The sequence below is a fragment of the Psammomys obesus genome, unplaced genomic scaffold (assembly GCF_907164565.1).
Source record: "Psammomys obesus unplaced genomic scaffold, mPsaObe1.curated_primary_1811, whole genome shotgun sequence".
NCBI lineage: Eukaryota > Metazoa > Chordata > Mammalia > Rodentia > Muridae > Psammomys > Psammomys obesus.
The window spans coordinates 14,519,049-14,543,019 of NW_026585698.1; the positions used below are offsets into that span (position 1 = coordinate 14,519,049).

At 43.3% G+C, this 23,971-nt stretch overlaps 1 protein-coding gene across 3 annotated transcripts in view; it reads left to right on the forward strand.

The window, feature by feature from the left end:
• Nucleotides 1–8,419, forward strand: part of LOC129670464 (sodium/glucose cotransporter 1-like) — a 37,029-nt gene extending 28,610 nt beyond the window's left edge. For 2 of the 3 annotated variants that reach the window (XM_055598985.1, XM_055598986.1), the window contains 3 exons: nt 2,202–2,417; nt 5,143–5,245; nt 7,156–8,419. In XM_055598985.1, the coding sequence (XP_055454960.1) occupies nt 2,202–2,417; nt 5,143–5,245; nt 7,156–7,481 (645 nt within the window). In that variant the 3' untranslated portion in view covers nt 7,482–8,419. Of the gene's footprint in view, nt 1–2,201; nt 3,586–5,142; nt 5,246–7,155 lie in introns of those variants that run through there. The other variant, XR_008719215.1, reaches the window with a different exon arrangement.
• The last annotated feature ends 15,552 nt before the right edge of the window (nt 8,420–23,971 follow it).

Consider the following 23,971-nt stretch of genomic DNA (forward strand, 5'->3'; position numbering starts at 1 on the left):
CTAGCTCCAATGATGGGGATGCTACATTTCAAAACTGTTTGCTATGGGAAAGTGCCAGGACCATGACTGACTCTGGCTTTCTTTGTTCTCTTTTGCAGGTGTGGGGGGGGCAAGGGGGAGGGGAAACAGCTGGCCTTGGGTTTCAGTCCTGTCCTGGATTGATAGACTGCTACTAGGGGAGAGAGGGTGATTATCTTTGTCAGTGCTATCTCCAGGAGCAAGGCCATCCAGGCTGGTTTCCTGGCAACAGTACCTCTAACAAGCAGCAAGGTCAGCTCTTCCCTGCAGTTGGCTGGGTCTGCCTAGAAGCAGCAAGGTCAATTGGCCTGATATGTTAACTTTTCAGCTCAGTACCCCAAAAACCTAGTTTTTAATTCTTCAGTCTCTCAGCAGGTATATTACACATACTTCCGTTGCCTCTATTAACCAAAAAACTTTTCCAGGCCCTCTCTCCCATCTGGTTTTGGATGGTATAATCATCTACTCTCTGCATATCTCCTTCAGGAAGTGACTGCTGTAGGTCCTTTGTCTGGTCAAATGTTGAGTTCCGTCCCCCTCGTGAGGATCCTGTCTCACATCTACCCCAGCCTGAAAGAGTCTCTAGATGCAACTCCTGAGCCAGTATCTATCTCTTACTGTTACAGAGTGAACAGTCTAATTGAGGGAGATGGATGGCACAAAAAGAACAGATAAATCTGTGATAGTAACAGAGTGTTTGAAAGGATGTAAGGAAGGGTGAGGTAGGGTGGGAGAGATAGCTTCACTGTTAAGAGCGTTTGCTACTCTTTCAGAGGACCTAAGTTCAGTTTCCAGAACCCACATCAGGTATCTCACACCTGTCTGTAACTCTAGCTTTAGGAGTCTATGAGGCCTCTGGCCTCTGTGGGCACTCACATGCATGTGTGTGTACCTATACACAGGCACTGACATGGCTAGTATTATGTCAACTTGACAGGAGCTAGAGTCATCAGAGAGGAGGGAGCCTCAACTGATAAAATGCTTTCATAAGATCAGGCTGAGGGCAAGCCTGTAGGGCATTTTCTTAATTAGTGATTGATGGATGTGAGCCTATCTTATTGTGGGTGGGGCCGTCTCTGAGCTGGTGGTCCTGGGTTCTATAAGAAAGCAGGCTGAGCACGACATGAGGAGCAAACCAGTAAGCAGCACCCCTCCATGGCCTCTGTATCAGCTCCTGCCTCCAGGTTCCTGCCCTGTTTGAGTTCCTGTCCTGAATTCCTTCAGTGATAGAATATGATGTAGGCACATAAGCCAAATAAACCCTTTCCTCCCCAGCTTGCATTTGATCATGGTGTTTAGTCATAGCAATGCTAACCCTAAGAAAGGCACAGAAACATAATTAAAAGTAATGGAAAGAAATATTTTTCAAAAACTACAAAGGATTATGGGGGTTGCTGGGTGGGCTGTAAGAGTGGGACAACCAAAGACAGCTCGCCAAGGGAAGACCATGGCTAAGGAAGGAACCTGGAATCAAAGCCAGAAATGCCAAGATGTGGAAGAATTCTAAGCAGAATGAATGGCAAGGGCAAGAAATCGAGCCTGAAGCAAAGCAGGCAGCTCCTGGATGCATTAGCAGGCTGAGCCGGCAGGAGCTGAGTGACCAAGTGGGGAGTAGTGGAGCTAGGTGAGGTCGGCCATGGTCCACGGGTATGAATTGAGCCTGACGGCTGGTGCTAAGAAGTCACTGGAGGATCCAGGAAGAGGCTTGGCATTTTCCAGTAGAAGCTTCTGCAGAGCCAGAAGACAGGCACAGGATGCTCCCCCACCCCAATGAGAAAAGACGGGGGTGAGGGTCATGGGAAGGGACAGGTTTTGGAGAGGACAAGAAGATTTGCTTAGGGATGATGGTAGACCAGCATGGAAAAGGAAAGGGCTGGAGTTGGCTCCTGGCTTTGGCTTGCGCACCCACTTAGGGAAAGGGGGAAGATGAAGATGTTTTTGGACAGTTTGATGTGTCTATTCATGCTCTCAGTTAAAACTGTCTCCAGTTCTTCCTAAGTCCCCAGCTTGATGAACGAGACAGTGCCAAGGTCTCGAATCTCCTCCCTTGCTCAGACTCTCTTTGGCACGGTATCAATGCCCCCATTGTAACAAACTTAACTTTACAACAAAATGAGATAGAGGCCACTTTGCCTTGTCCTCTGTCTTCTGCCCGAGTGACTCGTGTCTGTTTTCTTTGGCAGGGTGCCTTCTGGGGGCTGATTTTGGGAAGTACGATCGGTGTGTTTCGACTGTCAGCCGAGTTTTTCTATGGACTCTCGACCTGTAAGGGGGATCGAAACTGTTCCCTATTCATCTGTGGCCTTCATTACCTCTATTTCGGCTTTTTCCTCTTCCTAGTCACTCTTCTCATCATACTAGTCATCTCCTTAGCCACAAAGCCAATCCCGGATGAAAACGTAAGTGCCGCTGTTAGGATGCTCCAGGAAGAGCCCTGGGAATGGTAAACCACCGATGAGGGAGGGATGGCTAGATTCTTTGAGACAGGAAGACTGTGGGTAGAGTGGGTCAGAAGTAGGCAAGTGCCACAGAAGGGAGTCAGCCTTTCTGAAAACATGAGAGGCGGGGCTGGTGACAATCCCTAGCGTCACCACAATAATAGTAGTAAAGAAAAACTGTTCAATAATCCATCAGCTACAACCCCATTTAGCTTGAGGGTTAGACTTCAGAAGGGCTTATTTTCCTTGAATCATGGAGTTCACTAATTTCAATACAGATCAATGCCATCAGGGCAGTCCACACAGATGGGCCAGGCCCCAGAAACATCTGTCAACACAAGCCATCCCCTATTTCCCAGGAGGCAAATGGCAGTCATCCAATTTATATATTTTGCAGAAAGCTTGGGTTCAGAGGAGTTAAATAACTTATCCAAGGTAATGAGCCTATTACCTTGTCCTTATCAGTGACCTTATTAGGCTCCAAAGCCTGAACTGGCTCCACTATGTCACGTACTTTGTTTGGCATCCTAAGCACAACGAGCAGTTGGTGCTGGCAGGAGTGAGGTTCTCTGGCGTCCACCTGAAAATAAAGAGGGCACATCACAAGCAGGGATGAGGATGCAAGACCAAGTACCTTGCTTTACCTAGTCTGGACCAAAGGGTGAATTCTACTATCAAAGGTTGAGTTAGAGATTACAGAGGCAGAGGTGTTGCAAGTTGGGGTCAGCTGGGTAAGCAGCAAATTCCTTGGCAGCCTACTTGGGGAAAACCTATTAAAATTAACTTCAGCCAATTTGGACGCCCGCAAGCCTCGAGCATCCTCAGTCTGTCCTGCCACTCTTTCTCCTCGGTGTTTTTCACATCACTCATTTCTCTCTTCTACACACAGCCCACGTGGGAGGGTTAGGATGTTCACATCCTACCACAAAATGTCCCTGATCATCAGTAACTCAGCGTGGCAGGCCCCTGCTCCTAGTGCCTTGGGGGGCCGTTTCCTATGGCCCAGGCTCTTCATCCTTTATCTTGTTTGCGTTCTTCTCTGCCCTCTTTCTCTCATCCTGTATCCATCCCTCAGTTTGTTCCTGCGTCCCGTCTGCCTCATGGGCTTGCTGAACTCTGCTAAAGACAGGTGAGCTGTTCAGCGGGGAGGGATCTGAGAGGGACCAGTGAGAATGGGCTCTGCATTGGTCTGAGCCCTCCCAACACCTCTAGTCATACAACCTGGAGAGCTGGCTCTGTGCCCCCAACTCAGACAAGCTCAGGAACCCGAAGATACTGCATGGTATTGGGTGCAAGTCCATCCACACATCCAGATTCTCATTCATGAGAGTCTGTAGAGGTAATATAAGACCTGGGGTCTCACAGCTCAGGAGTTCAAGATCGCGTCCTTCCCAGAAACTCCCACAGACCACGACTCGTTGCAAAAGCAAGAGGTTTAATTTAACCATTGCGCAATGGGGTCACCCCTGCCGGTCAGCAAAGAGTGGCACTGGGAGACAAAGGCCTTAGGTTTTTAAAAGAAAAACTGTGGAAAATTTGAAGTTGCAGTTTTGGCAATTTAGGATTGGATGAGGAAGCTATAAAGTAAGATAATTGGTTAGTCTTAGGTGCTCAAGCTTGGCCAGTCCTGCCAAGTGTGGATGCAGCTGCAACTTAAGGTGGGGGTGGTTAGCTCATCCTTGAAGATTGGGGCTGCGGGCTCTTGGCTGGAGGTCAGAAGCTACTCAGAAGAAGAATTGGGGCCATCTGGGTTGGTTGCTAAGAAACATTATCTCGAAGACAAAGGGTCTGGTCGTTCTTTTTGCTGAGTGAAGGTCATTGCTTGCTTGCTTTTTTTCTATCTGTCCTCACAGATAGGGTCACATTCCTCCATTCTCTGGAAAGGTACAAAGAGGCTTTAGCTTAACCTGAACCTACAACTCAAAACTATAGGCTTTAGAAGACATACAGGTTGCAAAGTTAGTCTAACCCTTTCGGTAAAATGTACACAGACCGTTGTCATTGGGTTGTCGTGCCCGACTTTATGTGGTGTTGGGGACCAAACTCATGGCTTCATGCATGCTAAGCTAGCACTCTTAACACCTGAGCTTCCCACTGCCCCCAGCCCACCAAAAATGTTCTTCGAAGGAAAAAAAATGGTTAGAAAAGGGAAGGGAGTGCCCCTTGGGCATGTGAAGATGCTCTATTGAACTTGAGCAGGTAAGCCCTTTCCTGTTTCCAGGAAGAGGGGATCCACCTATCCTCGGTTGCGTAATCCCACAGAGGGCTTTGGAATGATGGCAGCTCTGTTCTCCCATGATGCTCTGCTCAGCAAGATGTCAGTGCTCCCCCAGGCTGTTAGAAGTAGACCAGAAGTGGCGGGCGGTGTTTCCTGTCCTGCAGGGCGTGTGAGGAATGCACCCCTCCCCCCAATAGAAAGAGCCCTGAGTGCATGGTCTCCAGCCTTTTGCTGCAGGCTGCAGATCACTGACAGCTTGTGCAACAGTGCTAAGGCCAAACAATCACATATGACCCGGTTCCTGTTATTCCCCCTGTGACTTAGCCTCCACCTTCGGTTAATGCCTGACAAGCCATCTTCCTCGTCCATCTTCTGGGACATGGCTCCTACCTGCAGGCTATGGTGCTATATGGCTGCAGACCAAAGTTCTATGTTGACACCCTCTCACCTTGCTCTCTCCACACCCAGCTTCATGGTCTCTGCTGGAGTCTACGTAACAGCCAACAGAGGAGAGTGCCCTTAGACAAAGAATTGAGGTGGAAGACTTTTCCCAACTTCACATTCCAGCCAGGTAATGAAGAACATCCGCAGCCTTGGGAAGCAATCAAAGCTGGGGCAGCTGCCCTAAACACCCCCTACCCCACCCCACCATTCTCACCCCTGGGAACATTCTTTTCCATAGAAGCGCTGGGCTATCTTCCCCTTGTAATGCTTCCTGGGATTGTTAGCACACATAGAGTCTATGAGGCCAGGTGGATCCTAGAGGAGAAGGAAGAGAAGAAGAGATTAGGCTGAAGTGATGGGAAAGCTAGGTGATGAGGAGGCACCAGCAAAGGAGAAGGAATCCAGAAATGTCTGGATTCTAGAAGTGTTCTAGAAACAGTTCCCACCAAAGGGTGGTGGGTGAAGGTAAAGTCTCCAGAACCAGCCCTTGGGTTTAGTTCCACAGACACATGGTGTACCTGTTATAATGACGATTAAGAGGCTATAGATCCAAGGAGCTTTATTGTGAGAAAGGGGAAGTGGAGAGAGAGAGAGAGAGAGAGAGAGAGAGGAGAGTGCCTATGATAGAGAGAAATAGATAGCCAGAGACAAGGAGAGAAAGGAGCATGAGAGTGTGGGATGATGGGTGGGTTCTTTTTATCTGGCACATACCTGGCATGCACCTGGCAAGTGGCAGGTGATGATGTCAGAGGTTGCTAGGCAACCCAGAAGCAGGCTATTGGAACAACAGTACCCCCAATTGAGCAAACCTGGAGGGCAGTGATAAGAGGGGAGTACTAGTGCGCAAAAGAGAGGCAATTGTGCAGAATTCCAAACCACACTCTCCTGAGAAGGGTCGGGGCAAGGAGGGAGGGAGCACTTCTCTCACCTGGGAGTAGATCTCAGAGAGAACGAAGTTTAAAGTCCAAGGAGGAAGGGACAGAATGACCCTCGGAGGGGTCAAGGTCTGGGAGAGAGAGAGTTCCAGCAAATAGCAGCAGACCTATGGGATCCAGAGAGTGAACGTGATATGAACTTCTTAAAGCCTCTGCCACAACTAGGGATAAAGATGTGACAAGATTAATCTTGAGTTTGGGGCAGAGAGTTTATAGGCTCTGAGCTTGGGGGAGTGAAGAGGTAGAAAGTAGGCCTGGCCAGGAGATGGTAGAGTTCTGGGATCCCCTCTACATTACTGGGGGGGGGGGCAAGTTCAGAGTCCTAAGAGGTCTGGTGTGTCCTTTCACTACTCGAAAGATGCGCTCCTGGTCGGGATGGCCTATGGACCTCAGTGGTGTGGCAGCCAATTGTCCTAGGCACAGGACCCCATGTTCCAAGATTCTCCTCCACCTGCTGATGGCTTCTTTTTTCCCTAAGGGGCTGACACTGGCCTCTTGGTCAGATTTTGTCAAAATACACTTATCTGGGGGCAGGCATACTTACCAGCCCTGCTGTAACCAGTTCTAGCTATTAACCTGATAACCCAGAGCCACCTGGAAAGAGAGACCCTCGACCGAAGAATTTCCTAGATCAGATTAGCCTGTGTGCATGTCTCTGGGGCAGTTTATTATTGTTGTTGTTGTTGATACGGGAGGGTTCAGGTCACTGTTTCACAGCCTCACCCTTAGGTAGGTGGCCCTGGGGCGTATAAGGTAGCTGAATGTGAGCCTGTGAACAAACAAGTAAGCAGCATTTCTCCATGGTTCCTGATTGATGCTCTTGCCCCAAGTCACTGCCTTAATTTCCCTCCATAACATTTGGGCTGCCTAATCAAGAGGATCTGGACACAACTCTGAGCTTTCAGCCCCCTCACAACACTTCCCAAGCCCCTTTTCTCACCCCGTTTTAGTTGTTTTCTCTAAGAACTTTCCTTGTATAGGCTGATACGGGCTTTGGTATAAGGAGTCCGAAGAACTTCGTGCTACTTGAACCTCTCTTTGAAGTCCTACCTTGTGAATTAAAGCCTGCTTGTCCCCTGACCTTCTGTTCCCTGTCTTCCAGGTATGTTTGGGGAGTCCCATACCTGCTTCTGGAAGATGTGGGACTTGTTCTGTGGTCTTGACTCACAGCCAAACTCCAACATAGGCCCAGAGAACACCTCCAAGGAGGCGATAGAGGCAACCTGGGAGCGGATGGCCTCTATTAGCATATCAGCAGGCTTAGACATTCTGACCAAGAAATCAGCAGGCAGAAGGAGAGAGGAACACAAACAAAAGATGAAAGACTGGAATGACCTACCGGAGAGCCTCTTCTGGAAGAGGGTCATGCAGGCTAGCGGGATTGTTTTGATTGCCCTTCTGATTACTGCACACGTCTATTTTGCCTGAGGACCCAGGCACTACCTCCTTTCCCAGACCACTTCATCATGAAGGGGTGAAGGGTTTCTTTTAGGAAGACCCAACAATATGTGGCCAAAGACGACAACAATGAAAACACTCTCTTAGTGTACGAACCAGTCACTAACACCTGCAGTGCATTCACGTACAAGAGACAAAGGACGCCCCTGTGTTCATGGACTGTGCCAGTGAGAACATCTCCTCTCTGTTGCAAACCATTTTCTCTCGATGCCTGTACCGCCCAGGTGCTGGCTTTCATTTTAAAATCACCATCTGTCAGCCCACTTTCCTCTCCCCACTCTGTCTTGCTTTGCTGTTTATTCATCTTGAAGACACAGCCCTGCTGAAATGATGCTGGTCCCATCCTTGCCACAGGCCAGTGCTGATGACCACTCAGGCCAGGGACGAACAGCTGCCTCCTTGGTGGAAACTGCAGCTGATCAAGAGCTGCTCTAAAGGAATTGGTCTCAAACCATTTACCACCAACTGGCTTCTGCTGATCCCTAGAGGGTAGAGGGAGGGTAAACTCCTTTCCTAGGAGCTCTGCCTAACCAGACCCCATGCCTGACAATTAGAGTATGGCCAATGGGTAAGATTCTTTTTAGCCAACAGGTCCAGACACTCCTGGGCTATGTCTCTTTGAAGATTTCCTAAGCCTCTCTTTCCTCTTCCTTCTCCTTAGACCTTAAAGGATCTGTGCCTTTAGCAAAAGTTACAGGTGTCTCTTGAAGTGACTTGGGGAAGGCTCACTCAGGACTGTGAGAACAATACTCTCAAGATATGCTTACATACTCTGTGTATTGGCTGATGTTGGTCAGAGGTGCTGCAGTAGAGAGAGAAACTCACCAAAATGCTAAGCCTTCATTTTCTGAAGGAGCAGAGAGGGGTTCAGCCTTCTTGGAAAAAAATAAAAAATAAAAACCCAAAACTGACCCTGACTAGCTCGTTCCAGTTACTTTTATTCATTAATTACGCAAAATTAATTGAAGCTGGGAAAGTTCCCAAATACCAAAGTTATCTTGCCCTTACTGCCCGAGAGAGCAGACAACCCACACAAATCTCAGTCCCTTTTGACCATGGTACCATAATCAAAAGTAAGAGCTCCAGGTTTGTCAGGAGTGTCTGAGGACCAAAGTTTGTGCAGCTGCAAGGCCTCACGTAGCACCAAGCACAGACTTTCCAGGGAGACACTTCTTCAAGTTTCAGACAGTCTCAAAACAATGTCTCTGCCTCTCCTGAATAACCCAAACATAGCAAAGGCTATACTAAAACAGTTCATTCAAAGCCAACACAAAGGCTTCACTTTTTACATGTCACTACGCCTGTCCCTCATTCCTTAATTCTCCAGATGATAGTCCTGAGTGTTAGTTGTGTTCCCAAAATATGTTGTGTCCTGTTAGAAATGGGTCCCAAGAAAATGATCACACAATCTGAAGTGTTTCCACAAAGCAGAAGTTTAATTTTGTAGAAGGATGAACAGATGTAGTTCAGCAGGCCAGCCAGCCCGCTGAGCAGGGGTCCTGGGCCTCACTAAGAGTGGTCAGAACCTGGACTCAGATTGTTTGTGTGTTTGACTAATTCAAAACAGCAGAGCTGATCAGCAAAATGTAACTTTTGAGAATACGATTCACCTCTGAGCACATGCCTTGATTTAAGGAAAAATGTAAACTGTGATTTTTGCTGGCTGCTATCTTTACAAACTTCTTTAAAGATGGAACGTTTTTTTTTTGTTTGTTTGTTTACATGTAACCCCCCTTTGATAGAAAAGATAGATCCTATTAACATTTTCCATAGTGCCCCCTTTACAGCAAAATTCAATTATTTTTAGAATTTATTTTGTATTTTTAGAAATATTTCCTATTTTTAGCATATTCACCCATTCTCCAACTCCTTCCAGACTCACTACATCTTCCTTACTCACCCAACATTGTGTCCTCAGCTTAGTTTTTATTAAAACTCAGCAAGTCCAATTTGTACTGCCTACATAATCTTGCATGTGGGTGCTCAACTTACCAGGAGACAGATCCATAAAAAATTTGACTGTCCTTCTCCCAGCAACTATGAGAGCTCCTCAGATAGGAACAGGACTTTGTGCCCATTTCCTCCCTTCATGAAAGGCTTTTGTCTGGCTTGAGGCTGTGCAGTTCTTGTGCATACTGTCACAACTTCCATGAGGTCATGAGTTCAACTGTCCTGAGAACAGTTTTTTGTTTGTTTTTGTAGTCATCTACTGCTCCAGCTCTTAGAATCTTTCCATCTCCCCCCTCCCTCCACACCTCATCTTCTACAATGATCGCTGAGCCTTGGAGTATGATGTGGATGCCTCAGGGCTGAAAATCTTGTAGCCTCTCATCCTCTGCACCTTGATCAGTTGTCTGTCTCTGTGTTGATCATCTACTGCAAAAAGAAGCTTCTCTGATGAGGGTTGGGAGATAAATATATATGGGTGTTTACTGCTCTAAAGGCAGTGTGATCTGGGAGAATGGAGCCTAAAAAGGGGGCAGACTATAGTCTCCTGCAACAGCCAACTTTACTTAGAACATCAGACAATTTATAACTTGAGGGTTAAGAAGTGTCACTTCAGTGAGGTATAAAATCACAACCTGCACAAAGAAAAAAAAGTTTTTCTATAGAGGTGTATAAGCAGATAGCAATAGCCAGTTTTAATGAATTACCTAGTGCAAACTCACTCTTATCTGCTACACCTGGAAGAGGCAGGAAACACATTCCAAGAACAATTCCATGCTTTTGAAGAAACTGAGATTACAAGCTTTCTTGTTTTCTTGGAGTTTTTTCTCAAGCACTCAGAATTCTCCTCACATTACTTCATTCTTGGACCATGTTCCAACATAGGGGCATGTAGGAGACAGTTTAATATTATGTTCATTTAACACCATAATAATGGCAGGTTCTCCCCTAGTGCCAATGTTCTGCCTTTGCATAGTTTCTTGGCCAGATAATGGTGCTAGGTATGAGTTTCATCTCGTTAAGCAGGACTTAAACTCAGTCAGAAAGTGGCTGGTTACTCTCATAATGCTTGTGCCACTATTGCAACAGTGAACTTACCTTGTCAGACCAGTTAGTATTGTAGCTCTCAGTGTTCACAAATGGACAGGACTGATGGTTATGTTTTCCTCTCCTCTAGCTTGTGTAGCACCTTAGAGCACTGTGAAAGATAGCCAGTAGGGATAGAGTTTCCAGATCAACACATGGTGATTTCTCTGTGTTCTCTGACTCAAGTGTATGACAGCTTCGGCACTAGAGTCTTACTGTCAAGGTATTTTACAGTTCTTTCTCAAATCATTTGATGTATGAGAAACCAAAGCAAATACAGTTTATATGCCCTCTGGTTTTCTATACATGCTCTGACCTTCCATAACATTCTATATACCTTCAGGTTAGGCTTTTCCTAGCTCCGTTCTTCTGGTTTAACTAGCCATTTTTACTTTAGACAAATTACTCTTTTCTTTTCTTTACTATTCCAGTCTCTTGTTTTCTCTCTTGCTTTTCAGACAACATGAAAATTTCCATCAAAATTCTTTTCTTTACTAAATCATTTACTAAATTTCTTTACTAAATCATTCCATGGGTTTTTACCATCTTCATATGATACACTGCAAGAACTGTAGTTTTCTTAATTGGCTCAAAAGCATGGCTTGGTTTCACTTGGTAAAATTAATAAAATAAATACCAGGGGCTTTTGACCTCCCCCAAAGGGTTGAGAAACTGTTCCAAGTTCTTTGTTAGACTGCCCAAAGTCATTATTTTAAAATATCTGATAAATTTTAAAATGTTTTATAGTCTTAAACATTTAAACATTCTCCCAAACCTGTTTTTGCAGTATTAAAATGCTCAGAGTGAAATCATAGAGCATACCATAATTTTTAGAAGTGAAAACCAAATTTTATCAGTGTAAACAATTCAGTGCCTCTAAAATCAATACCGACTGTATTATTTTAATGTTATAAACTTTGGCTGCCAGCAAGAAAAGTTCTTGTATACAAACACATGGAGGTGCAGCTTTAATATCTCATATAAACAGAGTTTCAAACCTTATTTTTTTATAAACCTGGTTTTTAAGACAGGACAGAAATTATGTAAAATATTAACATACCTAATAACCAATAATCTGTAATCAAGACATACAAAACATAGTAAACTTATATATTCAAAACATACAGACAAAACTTATTTTTACTTTTTTTAGCTGTAATTTCAAGGGAGGAACATCCAATTCTCATGACCATAGAGGCCTGTAGCTTTGCTACCTGAGAAGCTTCTGTTGCCCCTTTAAGAACTGCCTGTTGGCACAGAAGCCTCTCCATGGGTGGGCTGCATTTCCAAGCAACCCAACTCCACCAGAGACCTTTGCCACCAGAGACCTGCCAGACTAGGGTCTCCCTAGTCTGAGTTAAGTCTAGGGAGTTAAGATTAGGGAGTCAGAAGCAGTCTGTCCCATAGTGATTGTCACAGTCCAATACAAACAAAGACACATAAACACAAGGAACAAAAAACAGAAAGGTAACACAAAGAAAGTAGTCACTCCATGACTGAAAACAGAAGTGAATCCAAAAACTCGGACTTACAGACTCCTTCAGCAGAAACCAAAAGCAGCACAGAGAGGAGAGTAACCAACAGTGGGATTCCACATCTACCAAAAATCTCTCCAACCAATGATGGGATTCCTTGTCCACCAAAACTGACTGGTGGGATTCCTTGTCCACCTCAGGGCCAGGGTCACTGCTGTGACTGTCCATTGTGTCATCTCTTAGCCACATCTTGCTGCTTATACAGACACCTCAAGGATTTTCAGAACCAAGACTAAACACAAACACAGACATTGCACAGAGACACTTACATACTTACTGGCCAGCACAAGACCAGTCGGAGTCTTGGAGGTCTGGGGGATCCCAGACGAGCCCCCAAATGTTATGCCTAGATCATGACACCCCCCCGAAGAAACCACCAGGAACATGAGTCCAATACAAAACACAAAAGGGTCTTTATTCAAGCTCGAGCTTGTGTTGCAATCCTTTCTGACACAGCAGGTTGGGAGAATGACAGCCAGCTCTAAGGGAACAGGGTTTTTAAAGGGAAAAACTGCAAGCAGGGGCTTCCAAACCTTAGTGTTACATGATTGGACAAAGGGTAAAGGAATGAAATGCACTTGGACCTAGTTGGTTAACAGCACCTGGCCAAACCACAGAGAGGAAACAGCTTGCCAAGAGGAACACTGTGACCCTGGGAACAACTTATGTTTTCTTAACTGACCCTGTCTTTATTGGTCTGCCTCAGTTGCTTGTCTAGATGCAAGCTGCTGAGAATATTCAGTGTTTTTTTTTTTTTTTTTTTTTTTCTCAGAACTTAAGGGTGGGAACCAAGGTAACTCCAGGGACAAGCTAACCTTGGATGGAGTCTGAGAAACAACACAGAGTTAGTTCTGTTAATTTAACCCTTTCATAACAAAGTATATATTGTTTGAGAAATGAAACCATAAAGGCATAATCAAAATGGAGATTTGGAGGCAAAATGGAGTCTTATATGTTAAAGGTTACGGCAAGTGTTAAAGGAGGAGCCACAGTTATGCTAAGAACTGAAGTAAAGTTAAGCAGGTTACAACAATCTGAGTAGCCACCAGATTTTGGGGGTCAGTATTTAGCATTTGAATACACAGCACCACTAGGCCAATCCCCAACAGTTTGTTTGTTTAAAATTGTGAGTTAAGACCCACCAAATTGCCTGGGGTGGGCGTTTAATTTTTCACTTCAATTCAGCAGGCCTGAATTTTTAATATTCTTACCTCAACTTCCTGAGCAGCTTGTGCTTTTAAGGGTGTTTTACAGAATTCCTTGCCTTTTGCCCACTGGTTGACTAGTGTGGCAAACAACAAGATAATCAAAATTGCCTCCAGACATTTCTAATGTCTCCCTGACCGCACCTCCGCTCCTCTTGGGAGGGCAAAATTGAGACTAATAAGACAAATTTCAGACTCTGTCCCATTCATGGTCTCATTTGTTCTGAATGAAAATGCTGAGAAACATAAAAGTCCCTGGGAGCAGAGCTTTGTTAGCTTAATGCGGTTTGGGTCCAGTAAGCCATGCGACAGGAGTAGCGGATCTGGGACAAGAGTAAGGTGGAGATGTGTCCAAACCCCAAAAATCTTGTCCTGACTCCAGCAGGAGTAGAACTGCCTCCTTCGTGCTCTGGGCCTGCATGTCCCAGAGCACACAGCTTTTACAAACCCCACCCCTGCCGCCCTTGGGGTAGTCACACAGCCTGCTGGCCAGACTTCAGGTTAAATTTCCTCTCTCCTTATAAGGACATGTTCAGCCGGCATCTGGAATTCCTCTCATGCAAGTCAAGCATTCCCAGCATCTCAGTCCCAGCCAATGATGCACACTCTCCCCCCAAGTCCCTAACAACTCCCCAAGGTTTATATAGCCCTATTCACCCCCAATAAAGAGCTGTTTCGCTGAAACCTGCCTCTGGAAAAGGCTGTTTCTCCTGCACTCAGTACCTACTGAGATCCTGCCTAACCCACTACCCCAGCTAAGCTTTGTTCCCTCCAGTCCAGCCCAGGGCACAACAGTGCTTTGGATTCGCAAAAGGGAAAAGCAGACCCACGGCGGCAATGCGGCTCACTCTTTTGAATTCCTCTGAGACAGATACCCCAAATAAGGTGGATTCCTGATTCCAGTACCCTTTTCAATTTGTCCCACTGCTTAGTGCCCCTGGAATATGGTTTAATCTGTGCCACACACTGTACAAAGAGCCTGAAAACAATAAAAGGAAAGACTTTCTCCTGTCAAAGGCTGGTGGGAGCCTGGGCTGTTCCAGGATGTGGTTGGCAGCTGCCGGGTGAGAAATGAAAGTGAATGACCCGGGAAGGAGTGCGGAGGCGGGAGAGGATGAAGTACCGGAGTCAAAGGAGGTCAGGGGTCTAGAACACAAGCCAGGGGGCACCAACGGCCCAGCTTGACTTGAGCGCATCAGTGGCTGCTTCATGACCATTGGGTAATGGAGATTCGCTTGGAGCTCTGAGACTGAGAGAGGCAGAGGTGGGAGCCTGGTTTTGTCCAGGTGGACAAAATGGCTGCTTTGAGAACAGTCATCCTCCTGCTGCTACAGATGGCCAGTGTGATGGGCAGAGCGCTACTAGAGACGTGCCAGTGAATGGTGGAAACTCTGAAACTCTCAGCAGCCAGCAGCCAAGCCCCAGGGATCCAGCAATGGGTTCTTTGGGGGAACCTGGGAGCCCTTCCTTCCCCAGAGTGAGTGATGAGTCTCAGCCAGCCGTGGTGAAGTAGCTGATGCTGGCCCTCTTTATTTCCTGTGAAACAGATTTATAAACCTTGGGCAGTGGGAGGGGTTTTGAGGCTGAATGTGTTTGATTTGCTAGGGGCTAGAGGCACCAGGGATACTTCATCTGCATATAGCAAAACAGTCCAACTGTAAGAGGGGGAACACAGTAGTTAATTATCCTATGGATCAAGGGAGAACTTCAGGTAAGGTTAAAGGTCACTGAGCGCTAAGACACTAAGACATCTCATTAGCACCGGGTGGGTTTTTACTGGAGTCCCCAGGTGCTTGCTTGAATAGGTTTCATCTCAGGAAAAGGTCAGGCCTGTAACTCTTCCCTGAGGGTCATGTGACTCATCTTAAAGGATCTGGGGTTTCCCCAGAGCAGGCAGAGAGGGAAGCGGCTGAGAAAGGGAGTCTGTCATCATCTACGGAGCTCAGAGGCTATCTGGACTGATCCTTAATAGCAGGGTCCTACAGGAACCGTCACCTTAACCACTAGACCATTATTAGGTGGAAAACATACTGTCATTTAGAATCTGTAAAGATGGAGTGAACTGGCTGCCGGTGTCTCTGAAACTCCCAGGGTAATTTTAAAGTACAGCAGGACCAGAGCCACAGTCTAAAACCTGTTATATTAGAGGTTTTCCAAATATGTTTTACAAAAATCACATGAAGTTATCTTTGCTGGATCCGCAGGGAATCAGCGTTAGGTGTTCCTTGAGGACCTCAGAATCTGTTGACGCTTAAGTGTCTTATATAAAGTTACACAGTATTTGAATTCAATTCAACCCACATAATTCTTTAATATGTCTCAGGTTTCACTAGATTACTTATGTCTAATTTATATTTCTTTGAAAATATTGCCTCTTATTTTGTACATGCCTGGTGCCCAAGGAAGCCCAAAGAAGGTGTCAGCCATCCTTGAACTAGAGTTACAGATGTTTTATAAGCCCCCATCCTGGGTACTCTTCAAGACAAACAAGCGTCTTGAAATGACTAAGCCATCTTTCCAGCCCCCTCATTTAGATTTCTAGTTGCAAATGCACGTATTGAACATGCAGAGATGTCTTCTTCACTGCCTTTATTCTCTAAACAGTGCATCACAACAACTACAGCATTTTCGTTGCATTGAGTACTGTAGACAGAGGAATCTGAGTAGCTTACTGGTCAGTGAGGTAGTCTCACTAGCTGGTGACAGGCCTTGTCTCAAAAAGTAAGGTTGAGGAATTGTTGATTTTAAACAAAATCCCAAACATTCCATTTTACCAATACAGACTCAGGAGCCAGATACAGGGTTGAAAGCCTACCAGCTCAAAGAGGCAGAGAAAGCACCCAGCTGACCTTCCTCCTCAGCTGACATTCCAACATTCTTCTCCTTGCTGTCTTAAAAACCCTCCAAACCAAATGTTCCTCCTTTCTACTTCCTTCGTGTCTGTCTGTCTTCTGGACTTCCTCTCACTCCCTGTTGTTTTTCCCTATGTTCACTTCCTGTCAACTGGTTGCTTGCTCCGATTCTTAACTTACGCTTAACATTATTTAGCTCTTGTTTACAGAAAGCTCTTGGGTTAGAAGTATATGCTAGGGCTGAGCCACACCACAACAAAAAACAGGTTTTTCCATTTCACAATCTCAGGGTTCATAATGTGATAAAAAAAAAATAATCCTGCAACAAGAAGCTGGTTATCCAATAGCAAATGGTTAGTTCTGACAACACATATAGAAGTTCCACTATACAGACTGAGCTAGCTATATTTAGGAATATGTGTGTGTGTGATATAGGCAAGAAGAGTTAATGGGGAAAAAGCCATGAGTTAGAAAAACAGCAAGGAGGTATTATGGAAAAGTTTGGAGGAGGAAAGGGAGAGGGGAATGTTTTAATTATATTATAATCTCAAAAATAAAATAAAAGAGATAAACACTAACAAAAAGAAAAAATAAGGAGGGCTGTTGATGATAAATCAAATTTATTATTGACTTATCTTTTAATGAAACAGCAGTTATTCCTAAACCAGCTATCTACCCAAATTACCAAACATAGACTAGGATTTATTTAATGAACCTAGAACACAATGCTGGGCAATAATTACTCCATCCTAAACCTCCAAGTCCGCATAGCTTCCTCCTATTCAGATTTCCCACATTATACTTGCTTTTTGGTCATATCTTAGATCCAGTTCATCTCTCCTAGTGTTTCCAGGTCCTCTTCTCCCTGATCTCTCCTCTCAACCCTCTCCCACTCCTTTCTTCTCCTCTCTGGAACAGGATGTCCCACCCTATTCTCTCCATTGCTCAGCATTGGCTGGTTGTTTACTGAAAATACAGAGAACAAATGGTGGCACATTTACACAAACTTGAGACAGGTGATGCTTGGAATAAACATCACAATGCAATGTCCAGATTGACACCAGATAGTGGGGCAAAGATATCATTTGAATGAACAAGGGTAAATTGCATACATTCCACAAGAACATTATAGCAACATTTCCCCCTTTAAGTCCAATAAAAGGCTCCTTTTCTTTCAATACAATAATAATTATAAAACAGTTCATGTGCATTTGGCAACTTAGGAGAAAGTATTTGATCATCCTATCTTGACAAGTTTAGAGTTCTCTACCTAAATTAACTTTTATCCTTATTGGTATTACCTATTTGAAAACGTTTTCTTAAATTCTAAACAATTTAAGCTTGATTGTGGAACTATAACTATTTAGTCATCAGTCCCACTAGAGACTTGAGAAGGAATAAATTTAGTTACTGGAGTAAATAGGAAGTGCATGTTAGCAGCTTCCAAAAAATAAAAAAATTGACAAGAGACAGTTTGCTGCCTAAACAATCACCCAAAACTGTATAATGTTGGAGCATCATCTTCAGCCTTCTGGCTCAGTGTATTTGACAGACATAAATGTGAAGCAGGAACCATTTAGGACTTGCTTACCCTGTCTTGGCAGAGTTCAGCAGTCAACTTGGCCTGCATGTAAGCTTGCCAATTTTAGGCAATGAGGACTTTTCCTTTTTGCCCAGGTGGCTCGTTTGCTATATTTGAAACCATCTCCATATGGAGTTTCTTTGATGCTCATCATCTTCTTTGAGGAAGACTGGGTGCTGCCAGATGACCTGTCTCATTGTCAAAGAATCTTTAAAATAATGAAAACATTATTTTAAAATGCCATATTCTGTAGGTCTGTTAGGTTTTTGAAGACTTACCTATCTTTATATAATCAACCTGTCTACAGAAGGATATCTATTTGTTAAACCGACGATGCACACTCCTGTGAAAAATTAGACTAGTGTCTGACATGACTATGAGTTGATTAACTAACAATTAACTTTCATTACTTAATATCCTAATCTTATTTTCTTTCTGAATGAGATTATTAACAACTTATAACCATCTCTCAATAACAATAAACATTCATAGTCCCAGAAAACAACCAAAAACCTACCCAATCCCCTTTAAAAGAAATTGGACGTCATTTTTAGTTGATTTTTTCTTGGACATGCAGAAATCCTGATAGGGGGCCCAAAAGAAATTGGGAAAAAATGGTTAATTAAGCAAGCATTAATAATTGTGGTCCAGTCTTTGAATGTTGAGAACTTTGAGGCTTAATAAAAGTCCTGTTTGGAACAGTCTAAAATTCTGGACCAGTTGAGATTAGTAGCTTTCTTCAAAGCTCTCTTGGGAGCAGGCTTTGATGAGAAACAGCAATTGAAGCGGCTGAGGCAGGAACAAGCAGAATGCTGGAACTTCAAGATGCTGGAACAGATGTGTCAATGTCTGAGCATGCTGGAAGGATGAATTCTGTCAGGTTTGATCCAGTGTCTCCAGTGTCCAGTCCTTTTGTTCTGCAAACATATAATTTCTCACAAGCATTATGCAGTTCTAAAATTATAAATGTATGAGATGTGCAGGATGAAACTAAACTGTAAACCATTTTTTTCTATGCCAATTAAAAATGTGAAGTTATTATAGCCAAGGATTTATTGGCCATGTATTGCTGAAGTTCTGGCTGAAGACATATTTTATGTCTCAGTCAGTTTCAGAGTTGTTCCCAGGTGAAGTGATCATCAATTTATGTTACCTGTTTTGTTTCATCTTCTTGATGTCTCTCTTCTTGTGTGTGGCCAAGTCTTCAGGTGGTCTTCCTCTGTCATATCTGATTTTTATTAGTTTTGATGGAACCCATAATTTCTCTTCTCCTGTATGAACATATGCAAAACTTCTTCCCCAGTCTAACACATTCCTTGCTCTCCATTGTGAAGTTAGGGAATCTTTGAATACATAGGTTGAATAAGTCAGCAGGTTTTTTCAGCAGTGTTTCTCCACAGCTGTTGTTGTTTGTTCATTAATATTTAAGAAACTTAAGGTCAATAAAACATTATGTAATCTATCTCTGGGGGTCTTTGATATCTTTCTCTGTTTGTTAAGCATGTCCCTTATTGTACAGTTGGATCTCTCAATGACTGCTTGACCAGTAGGATTGTGCAATATGCCTGTGACATGTTTTATCTTAAAATATGTAAAAAATTGTTTCATTTTATTAGAGAAATATGCTGTAGCATTATCAGCCTTAATTTCTTTAGGTATACCCATAACTGCCATCACTTCTAATAAATGTGTAATAACTGAATTAGCCTTTCAGAACTTAAGGCTGTTGCCCATTGAAACCCTGAATATGTGTCTATAGTATGGTGCACATATTTCAGTTTATACCAAACTCTGTGAAATAAAACACATCCATTTGCCAAATTTCATTTCTTTGGTTACCTTTAGGGTTTCTTCCTACAGGTAGTAGAGTTTGGTTATATAAAGAACAAGTGGGACATTTTCTCACAATTTCCTTGGCTTGTTGGCAAGTGATAGAAAACTCTCTTTTAAAACCTTTGCTGTTAACATGGTGTTTTTTATGAAATTCTGAGGCCTCTAACACACTTCCTATCAATAGTTGCTCAATTTCATCATTGTCTTGTGCTAGAGGGCCTGGTAGACCCGTATGAGATCTGATATGTGTTATATACAATGGATTATTTCTATTTCTGATTACGTGTAATTGAAGAAACAGTGAAGTTAAGTCTGAATTATCCTTAATTAGATCAGCAGTTTCTATATGCACAACTCTTTCTGCATATTGAGAGCCAGTGACTATATGAAGAGACTCTTGAAAATCTGATAACACCAAGAGAATTGCATATAATTCTGAGTTTTGAACTGAATCATAAGGACTCTCCACCACTTTACTCACATTTTCTGACTTATATCCACCCTTTTTGATTTATTGGTATCTGTATAAAATGTGGGAGCTCCAGAAGTTGGAGTTTCTTTTATTATATGAGGGAGAATCCAGTTGGTTCTTTTTTTATTGTTTTTTTATTACATATTTTTTATTTTAATTTTTAGTAATTACACTTTATTCACTTTGTATCCCCCCATTAACCCCTCCCTCATCACCTCCCAATCCCAGCTTCCCTCTCCCTTCTCTACACATGCCTCTCCCAAGTCCACTGATAGGGGAGGTCTTCCTCTCTTTCTTTCTGATCCTAGTCTATCAGGTCTCATCAGGAGTGGCTGCACTGTCTTCCTCTGTGGCCTGGTAAGGCTGCTCCCCCATCAGGGGGAGGTAATTAAAGAGCAGGCCAATCAGTTCATGTCAGAGGAAGTCCCTGTTCCCATTACTATGGAACCCGTTTAGACACTGAACTGCCATGGGCTACATCTGTGCAGGGGTTCTAGGTTATCTCCATGCATGGTCCTTGGTTGGAGTATGAGTCTTAGGAAAGACCCCTGTGCTCAGATTTTTTTTCGTTCTGTTGCTCTCCTTGTGGAGCTTCTGTCCTCTCCTGATCTTACTATTTTCCACTTCTTACATAAGATTCCATGCACTCTGCCCAACAGTTGGCCATAAGTCTCAGCATCTGCTTTGATAGTCTGCAGAACAGAGCCTTTCAGAGGCCCTCTGTGGCAGGCTCCTAACTTGTTTCCTCAGTTGGTTCTTTTTATAAACTGAAGTTGCTTGCTTTTTGGATATCTGTTGTTGATTTCTCCCAAAATTTTACAGCAAGCTCTTTGCCAGTATTCCTTGTCTGCCTATAATGACGCAATCTCAGCATTGGTAAAAGCACCATAATTTCAGCTAATTGATGAAGTCTCATTTTTCCTTTTAGGGTCAATTCAGAAAGCTTTTCTGTATAGGTTTTCAGTTTTTAATTTTGTGTGCCAAAAACATCCATTCTAAAACATAATCCTCCCTCTGCATAAGAATTCCTATCGGATTAAGAGTGGAAGGCAAGATAACCAAAATACAGGCCATCTTTGGATCAATACGATTTATATATGCATCTTGTAATTTTCTTTCTACCAGAGCCAATTCCTTTTCAGCTTCAGTTGATAACATTCTTGGACTATTTAAGTCCTTATCACCCTGTAAGGTTTGAAATAAATTACTTAGCTCTTTGGTTAGCTAAACCAATGGTAGGCTGTAGCCACTTAATTATCTCCTGGCAATTTTTGAAAATCATTAAGAGATCTTAATTGGTTTCTTCTAATTTGTACCTTTTGTGGTCAAATTTTCCATAGACCTATTTTGTATCCTACGTCATTAATAGAATCTCCTCTTTGTATTTTTTTGGGAGCAATCTGTAATCCCCAATAGGGCAACATTCTACTTATTTTATAAAAAAAATTTTTTTAATGTTTTTGTATCTGAGTCAGCCAATATGAAATCACCCATATAGAGGTAAATTATTGATTGAGGAAATTGCTTACGAATTGTCCCCAATGGCTGTTGTACAAAATATTGGCACAAAGTAGGACTGTTTAACATTCCCTGTGGTAAGACCCTCCAGTGATATCTCTTTATTGGACAGCTTCTCCTCAAGGTGGTTACTGAGAAAGCAAACCTTTCCCTATCATATTCTTGTAAAAAATTGTGAAAAATCAGTTCTTTAAATTAATCACAATAATAGGCCATTCTTTAGGTAACAAGGAAGGCAATGGGATTCTGGATTGTAATGATCCCATTGGCTGAATAATTTTGTTAATTGCTCTGAGATCTACTAACATCCTCCATTTGCCAGATTTCTTTTGCTGACAAATACAGGAGCATTCCAAGGGCTGTTGGACTCCTCTCTATGTTGAGCCTCCAACTGTTCCAGGACTAGCTGTTCTTATGCCAGTAATTTTTCTTTACTTATAGACCATTGTTCAATCCAAATAGGTTGGTCAGCCAACCACCTTAGTGTTAAGGCTGTGGGGGTTTTATTAGCAGTAGCTTCCCAACATGAAGTTGAAAAGACAGCCTCTACTGTATTTTGTTTATGGACGGCCTGGACAATCTATAACTGTTTTTGATAGAATTTTAAAACAATTTTAACTTATTTATCAGGAGTATTACCTGTTTTTTGGCTTGCCTCTGAAACTGGGGGGATGTTAATCTGGGTTTTCCATTGTACAAAATATCGGCACAAAGGATGTTAAGATCTGTGGTAAAGCCTCTGTGGTAAGATCTGTGGTAGCAGATCTCTTCTTCCCCATAAGTTTATGGCTATCTTAGCCACGGATGGCCTTAATTTTCCTATTTGACCTTCTGGTCCTGTACATTTAAGTCACCTGACAGTTTGTTTTACTTTAGATAAAGTTCCAACTCCTTGAAATTGGATATCCACCTCTTGAAGTGGCCAATCTGTGGGCCAGGATTTAGGAGGATAATTGTGACATTAGCCCCAGTATCCACCATGCCTTTAATTTCAATATTATTTAAAATTATCTTTAATTTTAGCCTTTGATCACTTATAGAGGTTTGCCAATGTGCTTGTTTTTTGTTCCCCTTTTTAAAAATATTTATTTATCTATAGAATGTGCTCTGGCCTTACTGTCTAGTTTTTTTTAATGTTTATTCCCAGGCAGTGGTGTTTAATTTTCTTGTGGAGGAGTATCCCTGCCCTGTATTGGGGCCTGAGAGAGGCCCCCTTGGGTGTTTTTTTGATAAAGGATTATCCCATTTATCTGTTACTGCTCTACATTCACTAGGCCAATGTTGAACAATGTTGTCACATCTTCTGCATATCCTAGGAAGCATAGGCTCTCTTTTAAAAATTATTTTGGTTTTCCTTGTAACTCCCTTTGTAGCAACCTTGTCCATCACAATTAAGACATTTTTCAAGGTCTTTAGGGGTAGTGTCTCTTATCAAGGTCATACTGGGTGAATGAAGTCTGATGTCAATATTTCTTTTTTGTAAAATTTTTATTTATATTAATTACAGTTTATTCACTTTGTATCCCACCTGTATCCCCCTTCCTCATTCCCTCCCAATACCACCCTCCCTCCCTCATCTCCTCCCATGCCCCTTTCCAAGTCCACTTATAGGGGAGGTCCTTCTCTCCTTCCATTTGACCCTAGCTTATCAGGTCTCATCAGGACTGGCTGCATTGTCCTCCTCTGTGGCCTGGCAAGGGCTGCTCCCCCCCTTCAGAGGGAGGTGATCAAAGAGCCAGCCACTTAGTTCATGTCAGAGACAGTCCCTGTTCCCCTTACTAGGTTGGACTATCAGTCTCAGGAAAGACCCCTGTGCCCAGATATTTGGTTCTGTTCCTCTCCTTGTGGAGGTCCTGTTCTCTCCAGGTCTTACTATCTTCCTCTTCTTTCATAAGACTCCCTGCACTCTGCCCAAATTTTGGTTATGACTCTCAGCATCTACTTTGATACACTGTTGGGTAGAGTCTTTCAGAGGCCCTCTGTGGTAGGCTCCTGTCCTGTTTCCTGTTTTCTCCTTCTTCCAATGTCCATCTCATCAATCATATTTCTAATCTATTCATCTATTGGTGCAGATCTTCCTCTTAATGGCCTTATTGCCCGTTTGCATTCAGTATGAGCATTTTCAAAAGCTAAAGATTCTATTAGTGCTTTTCTTGCTAGAGGATCTGATATACTTCTCTCCACAGCTGAAGTCAATCTTTGCAAAAAGTTAGTGAATGTTTCACTTGGACTTTGAATGACCTGAGAGAATGGCTCAAGCCTTTTTCCTGATTCCTCAACCTTGTTGCAGGCATTTAAGACTGCTAGGCAATATAATGCAAAGGTTTCTTCATCATGTACAGCTTGTAAATCTGTGTCAGCATATTGGCCATCACCAAGCAGCTGTTCCTTAGAAACACCAACATCTTTGGCTCTATTTTTTGGTGCTAT